We start from the raw sequence: 13,448 nt of genomic DNA, 5'->3' as shown, positions 1-13,448 counted from the left end.
CACAGCCTCTGGTCCAAAGCCGCAGGTCTTGCCGACACGATGGCACTGCACGCCTGCGTCGCTGTATCTCTGACGCACAGTTTCCACATGGAGCTGTGAAACCTCCAGAACCAAACCAAGCTCCTCGCTGAACAGCAGCTCCATGACTAGGACAAAGCGAGAACACTGCATGAGTTCATCATTAGAGACACACGGTTTGCATCCTGTACGTGTGAATCACAGTGGGGAAACCAAACCAAGGGACACACATCAGCTCACTTACCTCCCGTTCCTTGTGAGGTCAACTCAACATCAATCCCACGATTCCCTGCAAACGCCATCTCCAGCAGGCAGGAGATGAGACCTCCGTCGCTGATGTCATGTCCTGCACTCAGCAGACGATCTGAAAGTAGAGAGTCTTTAAGTCTACAAATATACATATATGGTTGGCTATTTTCTGCATGTTGAGTAGTTAATATTTCTATATGATCTCATGTCGTTATTGCTTAATTTTTTGGTTCCAACATTTTCTTATCTCAAGCAATTACTTCCCATTGGCTGATGTTAGGCTGTCGGTAAGGCCTGACCTGTGTTTGTTGTTTGAAGATAATAATAATGATAATAACAGGCTTACACTTTCTTATACTTGGAGTGTCTGGACATGCTTTCACCAGACATTTTTTTTCCTTACCAACAACCTACTTTAAAATCTTTACTAACTTTTAAAAAAAGGTTCTGTGCTATTTTTTATTCATTTCATTATTATTCAGGAAGTAATAAAGTATAAAAAGATGTATTATCCATCTGGTCCTGCTGCTCTTTTTGCTTCCTTACAGTACACTGTAAAACCACTAGGTGGCTCTGTATCACAGTACAAAGCTGTAGCATCCTAACTACAGAATAAATTCAGTATGGAAATTAAGCTAAAGCAAACTTTGCTCAAGGGATCACAGTAAAGGCTCCCTCCTTAAAGTGTAAGCTGACCGTGTATGAGTGTCTGTGTGGTGTCGAAGCAGGCGGTCAATAACTCCGGCTGGCTCAGGTCAGGAGAGCAGTCTCCCAGCTGGCTGTAGCACTGAGCCAGGGCCGAGCCTCCCAGGCGATGACGACCTGGACTGAGAGGAATCCACAACAACACGCCTGCAGACAGGAGGACAAAAGGTCAGAGGCGGGCCGTCTGTTACTGAGGAGCGTGTGCATGTGTGTGTGTTTGTGTTAGAGAGAGAAAGGTGTGAGCAGTCTGGGTGAGATGAGGATATTTTTTTTTCAAGATTCCCTATTTCTGCCATGACAACTAAGAACTAAAGTATAAAAAAGACAATCAGACCTTGAGATTTTCATGGTATGACAACCGTCTCAGAAAATATCAAGATTTCATGGTACAGTATTCAATATTAGAAAATTATTGTAATTATCAGATACAATGACCCTTAAAAAGAATGAAAGCAGAACACAGAATATTTTCTCCTTACAGACACAAAACTTAACATAAACTAAAAATATGTCTTGAATAACACTAATAACAGAATTTAATACCATAGATAAGGAAAACATAAATGCCATGATTACCGTCAATTTCCATACCATGATATGCACCTGCATCACCTGCACCGTAGTTTAAGTGTGTGTATGTGTGTTTGTGTGTACCTTTGCCATCTGGATCCTCTAGATCGGGCGTCACTGTGGCTGTGATGTCAGGACAAACTGCGTATGCTGAAATAACCAGAGCACCTGCAGGAGCAGAAAATTCGCGTTTGGCAAAGATATGTACACAAACACACCTTTAAGGACAGACAGACACACACACACACACACACACACACACACACACACACACACACACAAACACACACACACACACACACACACACGCACACACAACAGTACCTGGAGCTTTGACCGTCTCTTTGCCCACTCTCGCAGCCATACTCAGGGAGTCCTTGCCACCATCGATGGCCACTCCCAACTGGCCCATGACCTCACACATGGCTTTGCAGGCGTCCCACAGACAGGCTCCCTCACCGGGCAGCTTGGCGGCCCACATCCAGTTACCACTACACTTCACATCCTGAGACACACAACCACAAGATTAACCGACATCCTGGACATTTATCTTGAATTATAATCATTGTGACCTGAAGAGGATTTAATGTACAGATTCATTTTATTCAGAAGGGACAAAAGTCAGCTCTCTCCACTAAAAAGGACCATTGTGTATTTTGCTTTAAATGTGTGATCTTCCTCACACCATCCATAATCCGCTCACCTTCAGAGCTGTGATTCTGGCAAACACCAGATTGGTCAGAGCCTCTCCGACAGCCATGCGAGCCCCGGCTGCAGGACAGACCAGACCTTTAATTGGCTGCTCTCCGATGGCGGTGGCTGCTCCCTCCAGGCTGAACGGTGACAGAGCAACAACAGCCACGTCGGCCAATGGGGTGTGAAGAGGGCCGACGCATTGTTGCTGGGCAACCAGCCCAGTCACAGACCGGTCCACCTGACAGTGGGGGAGGGAGCGAAGACACTGGGAGTCACAAAGTGTCTTCATATATGTACATCTAAAGACATTGTAAGACAGGGATGTCACACACACCTTGTTGGTCAGGTAGCGTTTGGACGCCACAGCAGGAAGACGTAAAACTCTGTCAAGTGCATCTTTGACTGTCAACCCGGGAGGAAGAGCCAGTGGCTGATGGGTCACGGCCAAGCGCTCCATCTTAAATTCCTTCTGTGGCATCTTCCCCAGAACCCACTCCAGCTGCAGGTCGACTGGATGACGCCCCCTGTCTGACTCATCACCGCTGCCACCCTCATCATCCACCAGCACAATCTGCAGGAGATTGAAAAACACACAATGATGCTGATCTGGAGTCTGTTTAATTGGGGTAGTTGAGGTTGTGCAGATTGATTACCGCAGTGGATGTGCATTTATCAACTTGATCGAGGCTGAAACTTGCCTTGCCGTCTCCTGTGATGTTTCCCACAAAGTCGACAGGGCATTTCTCCCTCCGACACACCGCCTCCAGAAAGCTCCTGTCTGATGGATGGAGCAGCAGGGCGTTGCTCTCCTGATACTCTGCTCCCCACAGCTCTAGCACACTCAGTGTGGGGTCCCCTTTCTATAAAATAAAGACAAGAAGAAAACAATGAGACTACATTTTCTCTTTGCTTTGCTTTTCAAACACTTACAAAGGTGACTGACTGCCTACTAATTGCCAGGAGACGAGTTTGCCTTTGTGTTTAGTTTCGACCTGTGTCAAGTTTGACGTCAAGAGTACACCAGACAACAGAAAATTGTAGAAAGCAGCAGATTCCTGACTACATTCAGAAGTTGTTTAAACTTAAAAAAAATAATCAATAACATTCTGAATTGGCTATATTGTCTTTTCCAGAGCTGATGATGGAAATACCAATGGAGTGAGACATCCTGTTTCTGTTGAGAGTTGCACAAATGCATCAAGAGGATCAGGCAGCTGGCCAGGATCTGGTGCTGACACGGAGTTCAGTGACAAATACTTCTTCGTATTTTCTACTTCAGTCTCTCTTTCAGCTCAATGCTGACAGAGGGAGACGGAGAAGGATGAAAAAACTATTTACACACCAATATCCAGAAAAGGAGCGTACACAAAACGTGTCCACCCGGGTGTCATGTTTCCCTAACAGCTGATCGGGTGTTAGTGTTTTTTTTTTTGTCCAGTGTGAAAGTTGTAGAAGAGTGATATAAACAGAGAATGAGCTGAGCATTTGTTTTCTGAGTGCCGATTACCTTGAATCTATTGCAGTAGATTACGGCTCCCGCTGGCTCACTGAGCTCCTTCAGCACATTCCCTGAAAACGATATTATGATTTAATATGTAAATTTTTGTCTCATCACAAAGGCTTTACATAAACCCCGTGTGTTTGTCTCGTACCGTTTCCTCCCGCCCCCTGGTCATGTATACTGCAGATCGGGTTCCCGCTGCTTCTCTCCAGACACGCCCTGAGAGCTCGATTCATCTTCTGCTCCATCTCAGCGTCTCCCCTCTGCACTGCGCCCAAATCCCTGTCGCTGGAGTTGTCTCCCTGCACCTGTGAGCCAAAAATTTATTAAATACTGGAAAACTAATGCACCAGTGGACCAGTGCTGCTGGTCGAATTAATGTAGTGGTTGTACCTCTACAGAGGAGGCCGCTCCTCCTCCCACACCGATTCTGTACACCGGCCCTCCGATCTTCACCACTTCCATTCCTGACCGACAAGAGAGACAATGTGAGTCATGGATCGATGTGTATAAATATAGCCTCTGCACTCATTAAACACATTTCACACACACACACACACAGTTACCAGCTTCCGCCTCGTCTTTCTTCACATGCGTTTCTTCAATAGAACCGAGACCGCCGCTGAACATGATCGGTTTAATCCATTCTCGCCGCTCTCCGTTAGCCAGCCGCATGCCGAAGGAACGAGCAAAACCTACCAGAGGGAATCAGAACTCAATTCACTATCAATAAATCTGTAGACTGACGGATGACCAATTCTCACAAATGATCAAGCTCTGAATTAAAACCAAAGTTTAACTTGTCACAAAGGTTTTGGTTCTATAATTAGACAGTATTCCCAAAAATGTGATACACTATATAAATGATATATAATTAATAAAGAATGAATTCATGAATTAATTAATGGATATAAGAAGTAGTTACAATTAGAGCTTCAACACTCACACAGCCAACATGCAGAAAAACAGAGAATCAATCTGCAGCTTTTCTGATAATCCATTAATATTTTATCAAATATGTGTATCATTAATATACATTATGAAATATTGATTGAAATGCCAAAGATTCTGTGATTTCGGCCCCTTTGAGGAGTTGTTACTTTTCTCTGTCATAGAACATTCAAGATCATTAGGGTTCAAACAGTTGACTACCGTGAGTTTAGGGATAATGTAAATGGTATTTTTGCAATACTAAACAATTGATTGAGAAAATAATAAAAAGAATGAAGAATAACTGTCAATCTAAATCAATGTACTCATGTTTCAGTAGGGTTCCCTACCTGACAGGACCGGTTCCCCAAACTTGTTGCCGTAGTCTGAGGCTCCATCACTGGCCTCAATCGCCACCTGTAGCGGAGGGGCAAAGCTGGACGGATACTCCCAGCCGTCTCCTGAAGACTCCCAGGGGAGAGCGTAACCTGGAGCGATGGACAACGGAGAGGAGAGTTTCTGGCTGTTAATTCAAGTTCAATCGAAACACAGAGTCTGTGTCAAGTCTGTGATACCGAACTGTTTCATTTATCTGTTCAAGATCAAAATCTATTTTACGGTCATTCAAACTGCACACAAGACAGGTGCACAGTAGAATAAAATGACATTGCTCACACTGTAATTAAGAAATAGCTATTAATCTGAAAAGGCAGCACACTTGATATCTTTATTTCTCTGACTCAGTCCATTACATTAAGTACCTGCTGTCTAGAGCTCTTTTTAAAAAGGTCACACACCGTATCAAATTGTACATCTATCTAAAAATCAGCCATCACTAGACTTGCACAGTCTGTGTGTGTGTGTGTGTGTGTGTGTGTGTGTGTGTGTGTATGTGTGTGTGAGAGACAGTGGATGCGTGCTTTTCTGAAATGATGGAATGGTCGTGGAGCGCCAATGATTTTGGTTTAATAGGCTGTCTGAGTTGTCTGTGAAGGACAAGAAAAGCCTGAATGTAACCGTGAAAGTCTGCTCCAAGATAACTGGAGCCCAGCGAAGAGACTTGAGCTCCTTCGGGATGAAACGGGCCCAGAAAGCGAAAGAACTACCAGCCAATCTGAGCACGGTGTTCTGTCCAGTGAATTCACTGCTATTGCCAGACAACTGTGCTATGAGTTTTGGAGTTGTGTGTATTTGAGTTGGATTGGCGTTTTTGAAACATGACGTTTTGTTGCAGACCTGGTATGTGCAGGTTGCCAAAGCAGTATCCTGCAGTGCCGGCGATGACGTGACCTCCCTTTCCAGCACTCTGGACATCTCTGATACGACCGCCTGTCCCTGTGGTGGCGCCGCTGAACGGAGCTACACCTGCAGGTCAGACAGGATTGTGATTAACTGGACAAAGGACAGAAAAGAAAACACTTAAGTTGCAAGTTAACACAATGTTTTGTGTGTCCTGACCTGTCGGGAAGTTGTGTGTCTCTGCAGTGAAGATGATGTGTCTCAGTGAGCGTCGGGTCTCATACGAGCTGGCTTGAGATGGATCTCTTGGGTAAACACACTCCAGCTCCATCCCTTTGATACCACTAGACACACACACATTTCATACCGAGTCAGTGTGAACAGAAACACACACACACATACAGAGTGCTGTTTCCGCTCCCACCTGCTGTTATCGCAGAACTTGATGACGTTGTTCTGGTTGCTGTGCTGCTGTGTGTCCATTATAAGACTGAAGAGCGTCTCCTTCTGCTCCTGCCCCTCGATCTCCATCCGGCCCCGGAAGAACCAGTGACGACTGTGCTCGCTGGGACGCCGGGGTTCAAAGCAAACATCAGAGAATGAAAAACCCAGGAACAAAAAAACGACAGAGCTGAGCAACATGCACAACACAAAGCAGTCCTGCTAATCTGCAGACGGACCCCACCTGTTGGACTGAGCCAGGTCAAAACACTCCACACTGGTGGGGTTCCTTTTAATCCTCTGGAACATCGACGTGTAGAAGTCCAGATCCCAGGAGTCAAATGCCAGACCTTTGTTAAGAACAACACACATTATGAGATCTTGGTACCAAAAACAAACCACTGTCGAGGATGGAAAGTTGTTTCATGTGCACATTCAAACAGCACAGCACACAACAACCCACAAAGTCATGTGCAAGTGTTTAAAAGGTGAACTCCACCAACAACAAAAAGGCTCTATACCAGGGGTACTCAAATACAAATCTTAAAGGGCCACAAAGATTTTTTTGAATGACTCAGAGGTCCATGTATTGAGGTCGGTCAGGCCACATGCAATAATACTGTAATATTCAAAACAAAATGTCCTTTTCATTCTAAACAACAAAATACGAACTAAAATAAAATGTAATTTCCATTTTAACATAAATAAAAATACGTAGTTGAATATTTCCTCTTTTGGTTTGCCTTCAAACATTGTGACCATCACTTCAGTCATGCATTATTTTATTTCATTGTGACATAGATGTGACAAGAATCCTGCTTGCAGCTTGATATGACGATTTCAGTGCATTTATTTGTGTTTTGCTTATCTCTGAATTTTGAGGAAATGTCTCTTCAAAATTCCTATCCTTCGTCTCTTAATGCCGTTTCAAATTGGAAATCTTCATCACAGCTTCTCCTGGCATATTGTAACGCCACTTGTGGACTGTGGCGCAATGGATCTTGGGTATTCTGTTGTTGTTGGTGTAATTATGGTTCGTGAATGTGTTTGTGAATAAGATGATATGTAAGATGGTTGTGGGTTATTTCACGTCATTTGTTCTGTGATTAAATGGTGTTTTAACAAGGATGATACAAATTTTGGCACTGTGAGTGAAAGGGTGTTTGCCGGGAGAAACTCCCCGTCCGTTACAACTCTTTGCAACACTGAATAAACATGAGGTCGCTAGCTAAAACTTGTCAAACTGCGCAAGGTGGTAAAGTAAGACGAAGGATTTAAAACCGCTGCACAGTCAGATACGTGGAGATTGTCCCGGTTGGAGGCAGAATAAATGCAACTTTGAAGATCCTATTCCTGCGAGTTGCCGATTATCACTGTCCACTTTGTCATAACAGTTTACTTGGAAACACGCCATATTCAATCTCTTACCACCAGCAAAATGTGAATACGCGAAGTGCTCCGAAAACGAAAGTGAAAGTTAAAAGTTGCGCTCTGTCTGTGTATTGTTTGCATGGAGACAAGTCCCGGTATACACGTGCTGATCCAACCAAAACACATAGTGAGGGAATAATAGTTCGGGGGCCACAAACAGGAGGCCGGCCGGCCGGCCGTCTATTGAGGACCGCTGCTCTATACTATACTATACTATTTCTACCTGTAAACACACTTTAATCTGTACAAATGGTGGAGTTACCCTTTAACACTGGACCAACAAACACACACACCTCTTCATGCTTCAAGAGAACAGAAACCCCCCCAAAAACTATTCAACACCTCATTTGATTTATGCAGAATTCAAATGTCATCATTTCCACTTGACAGAGAGAAGGGCTGCATGATTTTGTAAAAAACTATTTTTGGTTTCATGTGACAAGCTATTCTTATTATCTTTCTATATTCTACTATTATCATCTGCAATCCATTAACTTGTGGACAATCAGTGTACTCTTTCACTCCCATCTGCTGTCAATCAGACATGCTCTGCAGACAGAGAGAGCAGCGATCTCTGGTACAACATCCCTGCTGTAAATGCGCTGATTGTGATGTGACCTCTCCTATTTAATGTGGGAATACTGTTTTGTACAAACTTGTCAGTGCAACTGCTTGTTGCACGTTGGTTTTGATCAGCTACTAAATTAACAACTCCATTCCTCATCTGCTGCTATAACAACGGAATCAGGGGGGAAAAATCCCGAACACACGGTGTGTTTTTGGGGTGACTTTATTAAATGCACTGGTGATGAAGACAGCTGATCTCATCATCTATAAGAACTGTGTCTTTTCCAACACCACATTTACTTAAGATGGGAGGCAAAATAGGAAATGTGAAATCAATCCTGAGGGGTAACTAAGCAGCAAAAGTGTCTAGAAATTCCACACAGGCCCCTTTTTAATTATCGCCTCAGTTCACCGGGTGAGCATGGGAGAGCCTGCAAAATGTGCACTGAAATTATTCTCATCTATTCGAGCAGCTTGTGAATATTAATGAAGAGAGATGAATAAGCAGAGCATGAGCAAGCACACCACGTCCCGTCACGGTGGCAATTTATAACCTGCTCATATAAAGAGAAGAAAAACTAGCAGCTGTCGATACATGAAAGCGGAAAGTATTGTAGTCTTGGTGCATAGAGGTTAGAGCCACAGTGATTATATTGACGCATGTGTGCCCATCTCTGAGTTATGACATTTTTAATTGGATACATTTTTAATGGCAATTGATTGATTCATCATTAACACCTAATTCTAACTTCCACGAAAAAAAAAAAGTTAACAAACAGTGAATGATGGCTGATGAGTGACCCTTATTTATCACACAGAATTCAGCTTTTTTACTCATCAGATCTGTTGTGAGGAAACAACTGGATTTAACACCGAATTTACTCTCAGATTTCCATTAGAGGCGGCCCTCCTCTCTATTTCTGGGTCTTATTTTCTGTCACATGACTTAGACACACACACACACGCACACAAAACACACGCATGCACGTGTAAGATAATCGGCAGCATCATTGCCGTCCTGTGACTTCAACCAGCAAAGTAATAATGTCATGCACCATGTGACATTATTACCTCCAGCAGCAGACACAGTGTACTCACAGAGAGCTGAGAGACTGAAAAGAGGCATGAAAGAAAAGAGAGGGGGGTTGCAGTACATTAAGGATGATCAGAGACTGAGTAACAAGAGAGAGGCTGAATGGTGCAGCTTTACAAAGTGTTACCCAGTTCATCGTTCGCCGTCTCCAAGGCTGGACGACCCTTCCCCAGGACGTCCACCTCAAACACCGGCTGTGGTTTGATCTCCACAGTGAAGGAGGTGATGGGATGTTGATAGATGCATTCTGTCATGCTGTCATACAGACACTCAATCAATTTCTTTATATCTCCATTGAGCTCCTTCATGCTCTCTCCATTCTTTGGCTGTAGGGGACAGGGACAGATCTCAGCAGAAGCACGAACATGAACATAAAGTGAATCCTGAAACTTTGCAATGGAAAAATCATAGTGTGTGTGTGTGTGTGTGTGTGTGTGTGTGTGTGTGTGTGTGCATGCGCAGACCTTGATTAGAAACCTGCGAGACAGCTCGACCCGCGTGACGTTATTGAGGCCGGCACTCTGGCAGATGGACACGGCGTTGGTGGACCAGGCGGTGGAGAAGTTCAACCTGAGGCGCAAAACAGCAGCAACAACAAATGAAAACACTTTGAAGACGTCAACTTGTGTTGGACTTTGATGTCTCTTGAAATCACTTATAATTTAAAATGATAATTTGAACGACATTATTATTTTTTGCCTGATGGAATTCCTAAGTCTGTCTGAAAAATTAAAACGATCATTTAAGATTTCCTTATCATCATTTAGTGGACACGTATCTTTAATTTAGTAATAATAAACCATTTATAACTGGTTACATTTTAGGCCCACAACAGATGAGGCTCCCTGAATAGCAAAACAAATCATAAGGCAAATGTTACCTGTTGGGGCGCGATAGTGAGCCTTTCTTTAACTACAGCTGTGGGGAAATGTGCAGATTTAGTCCATAAATGTAACTGCGGCACCTTTATTGAAAAACCAAACTGCATCAGTTACCACAAGTCAGCTTGTTTCAGTGGTAATGGTCATTTGTCAACAAACACAGAATTTCTCATTTCCAAAATACTTTTAGGCTTTCGCATATGAGCCACATGATGACGACCGAGTCATCGCCGTGACAACCCCATCCACTAATTAAGATTCTGAGGTACTTCTGAAAAAGCCTATAAATTGACCGTGCATTGGGATTGGTTAATCTACTATGCAGTACTGTACTATACTTATGTTTCACTTGAGTATTTAAATGATCTGCTTATACTACATTTTAGACGTTAATATTGTACATTTTTACTCCCTTACATTTATTATTTAACTTAACTCACTTGTTTCTTTTTTATGTACTTGTTTTATTGGCAATTGAATAAAAATTGATTCCGGTTATCAGAAAAATTCTGAAAAATCCAATAATCTTTCGACACCTAGTTTTGCAGTAAATAGGAACATATATTGTGTGAGACAAAATCAGAGCCACAGCATGTGATACAGGTCATGTAGCGTCGGTGCAGCAGTACCTGGGTCCGATCTCCACCAGCTTCTCTCCGCTTCCCTCTGTGAGGTTTGGTTTCTCAGACAGCGGCTCTGCCTGCAGCGGAGGCCGAAACAACCAGAGGAGAACCTCCTTCTGCTCGGCCTTAAGACCGTCGCAGCCTGCAGCAGAGAGTAGGTGGAAACGATGACAACGTGGATGCATTATTAAATGGGGAAGACAGAAGGTAAGACGCGTGTGAAATCTCCAGGCTACACATTTCATACATCTCGCATTCTTCACATTTGCTTTGCTGTCCACGTCCTCTGCATCTTCACTTCATTAGTATCATCATCATTCTGTTACACGCTCACCTGTCAGCTCCACATTGTAGCACAGCTCAGTGGTGATCGACAGCTGGGGGTAGAGCTTGGCTGCCCTCTGTAAGGCTCGCTCGTTCACCACTTCATCACTGTAAAACCTCAGCACGGCCATGACTGACCGAGAGACGGAGAAATGGATCCAGTTAAAAGACAGAGAGAGCTCAATTAACACAATCAATTACAGAAGGTCAAAAATGATGAATTGTAGGCATCATCTATTGATGACATTGATTTACCCCGTCTCACTAAGTGCATATTCTGACGTAACCGATGAAGGTCAGAGGTCAATGCTGATGATCAATGAAAACAGTAAGGACTCTGACAACTTCTCACTGAGGCAGACCTTTGTCTCCTGATCAAGACAAACCAATAACCAAATATCAGGGCACTCATAACAATGTGTGGAACAAATATCCCACTTAAGTCTCAGTGTGTTCGGACCATAAAATCTTTACATTAAATCATGTCGAGGCAACGGCAGTATTGACGTATACGTTGTCAGGGATCCTACATCTCTTCTGTAGTCAGGTTCAGGCACTTTCTAAGCATTAACAGGAATTTTAAGCTTCCTAGCAGCTTGCAGCTTTGGTGAATTATGTATCTATAGACGGTACATAAATACACTCAAGATGATCATTTCACTTCATCGCATAAAATCAGATGTTATCGTGAAAAAAAAAAAAAAATTACATTCCTTGATAGCAGAGGGGAGACATATTGAATAAAAACACAAAAACATTCATGTTTCAAAATGAGTCCCCGGTCTGTAAGAAGACTTGGCATCCAACTGTTAACCTGGCTGAGACAATATAAAGCTACTTATTTTATTTACAATTTCAAGCACTGTACACATGTACCAATATGTGCAGGTACGTTTGTTTTTCAAATCATAACGTATAAATGATGCTTGGTGTAGGTTACAAATATTAAAAGGTTCACTACGAAGGTTTGGGGAAGAAACTTTAAATTTACCCTTAAGTTTTCACGGCTGAAAACACTGAATAAACAAACAAACAAACCTTAAAGAACAAAACTATTTCATACTGTTTACTTTGTTTACTTTTGGCGGACCCTGCCACCCTTTAGCTTCAAATAGGGTTCTGGGGACCTTATCTCCCTCTGAGGACAGCTTGCTTATTCACCTATGGAAAAAGTAAATATTTTTGAGTTTGTATTATTTCCTCATTGATATTGTAGATATTAAAATTCTGAGTTTGATTTTTTTTTTGTTGAAAATGCATGTTTATGTCTATAATCTGTGTACACAAACAATGCCGATTTCGAAATTCTTCGGCTCTTCAACATCGGTATCAGCTCCAAAAATCAAAGAACCATTAGACTCTGATGTTTAGATATTACAGACATCTCATGGTAAATCAAGGCAATCTCACTTTAGACTCACATACCTGAAAAGTATCTCACATGTATACAGAAATCACAGAACCACATTCATGTTTCATTAAACACTTTTACAAGAGCTCTGTAAGGATGAACAGTGCTGATGATATCAGGCCTCATAATCAATGTGGATCACAGATAAACTCATCCAAACTCTGAACACACTGACAGGGCCCGCTGACAATCATCTCACTGATTGTGTGCATGTTGCAGGTCACACACACTGCACGTTGGGTCAGGAGCTTTCTGTTAGACCCTGAACACACACACACACACACACACACACACACACACACACACACACACCTTACAAACACTCATTGTGATGAAATGACTGTATCAAAGCTGTCTCCTCTCACAACATGGAGGACAGGAGATACCTCGTCCTCGTGTCTTTTCTATCAGCAAATAAGAGACAAAGCGCGGGCTTTGCTGTTTGTTAACATAAAGTTGGGTCTGTCTCCATGTTTTTGTGTCTCTGAGCTACTTGTGCTGAAGCTAAGGGGCTAAACGGTAACTTACCAGAGTTAGCAAAGAGCTAGTGAGTAAAGTTAGCTTAACTTACGTGCAGTAGCTTCCGACTTTGTTTGCGGTGAGACGTTGAGATGTTGCTCACCTCCGGAGTCCTGAGAAGACCTCTGCTGCTCCTGAATGAATGGACCAGAGGTGGTTTGCTTGGAGGTCTGCAGGCTGTCAGGACGGGATGGATGGACCTCTGCACCCACGTGGGCAGACGCTCTCAACTCCACGCGCATGCGCAGCT

At 43.1% G+C, this 13,448-nt stretch overlaps 1 protein-coding gene across 2 annotated transcripts in view; it reads right to left on the bottom strand.

Annotated features, from left to right (window-relative positions):
• The window catches only part of pfas (phosphoribosylformylglycinamidine synthase), a 15,789-nt gene extending 2,341 nt beyond the window's left edge, over positions 1 to 13,448 (bottom strand). The window contains exons 1-22 of one of the 2 annotated variants that reach the window (XM_030434437.1): positions 13,251 to 13,448; positions 11,279 to 11,401; positions 10,951 to 11,086; positions 9,905 to 10,010; positions 9,568 to 9,766; positions 6,594 to 6,699; positions 6,333 to 6,473; positions 6,128 to 6,252; positions 5,906 to 6,034; positions 5,020 to 5,157; positions 4,306 to 4,434; positions 4,133 to 4,206; positions 3,891 to 4,047; positions 3,746 to 3,807; positions 2,937 to 3,098; positions 2,573 to 2,809; positions 2,246 to 2,476; positions 1,867 to 2,047; positions 1,627 to 1,710; positions 964 to 1,119; positions 263 to 382; positions 1 to 146 (exon numbers count right to left, since the gene is read on the bottom strand). In XM_030434437.1, coding sequence (XP_030290297.1) covers positions 1 to 146; positions 263 to 382; positions 964 to 1,119; positions 1,627 to 1,710; positions 1,867 to 2,047; positions 2,246 to 2,476; positions 2,573 to 2,809; positions 2,937 to 3,098; positions 3,746 to 3,807; positions 3,891 to 4,047; positions 4,133 to 4,206; positions 4,306 to 4,434; positions 5,020 to 5,157; positions 5,906 to 6,034; positions 6,128 to 6,252; positions 6,333 to 6,473; positions 6,594 to 6,699; positions 9,568 to 9,766; positions 9,905 to 10,010; positions 10,951 to 11,086; positions 11,279 to 11,401; positions 13,251 to 13,440 — 3,132 coding nt within the window. In that variant the 5' untranslated portion in view covers positions 13,441 to 13,448. The remainder of the gene's footprint in view (positions 147 to 262; positions 383 to 963; positions 1,120 to 1,626; positions 1,711 to 1,866; positions 2,048 to 2,245; positions 2,477 to 2,572; positions 2,810 to 2,936; positions 3,099 to 3,745; positions 3,808 to 3,890; positions 4,048 to 4,132; positions 4,207 to 4,305; positions 4,435 to 5,019; positions 5,158 to 5,905; positions 6,035 to 6,127; positions 6,253 to 6,332; positions 6,474 to 6,593; positions 6,700 to 9,567; positions 9,767 to 9,904; positions 10,011 to 10,950; positions 11,087 to 11,278; positions 11,402 to 13,250) is intronic. The other variant, XM_030434438.1, reaches the window with a different exon arrangement.

The sequence above is a fragment of the Sparus aurata genome, chromosome 11, assembly GCF_900880675.1.
Source record: "Sparus aurata chromosome 11, fSpaAur1.1, whole genome shotgun sequence".
Lineage (NCBI taxonomy): Eukaryota > Metazoa > Chordata > Actinopteri > Spariformes > Sparidae > Sparus > Sparus aurata.
Note: the sequence above shows the minus strand (reverse complement) of the source record. Positions and strands in the feature narration are given on the sequence as shown.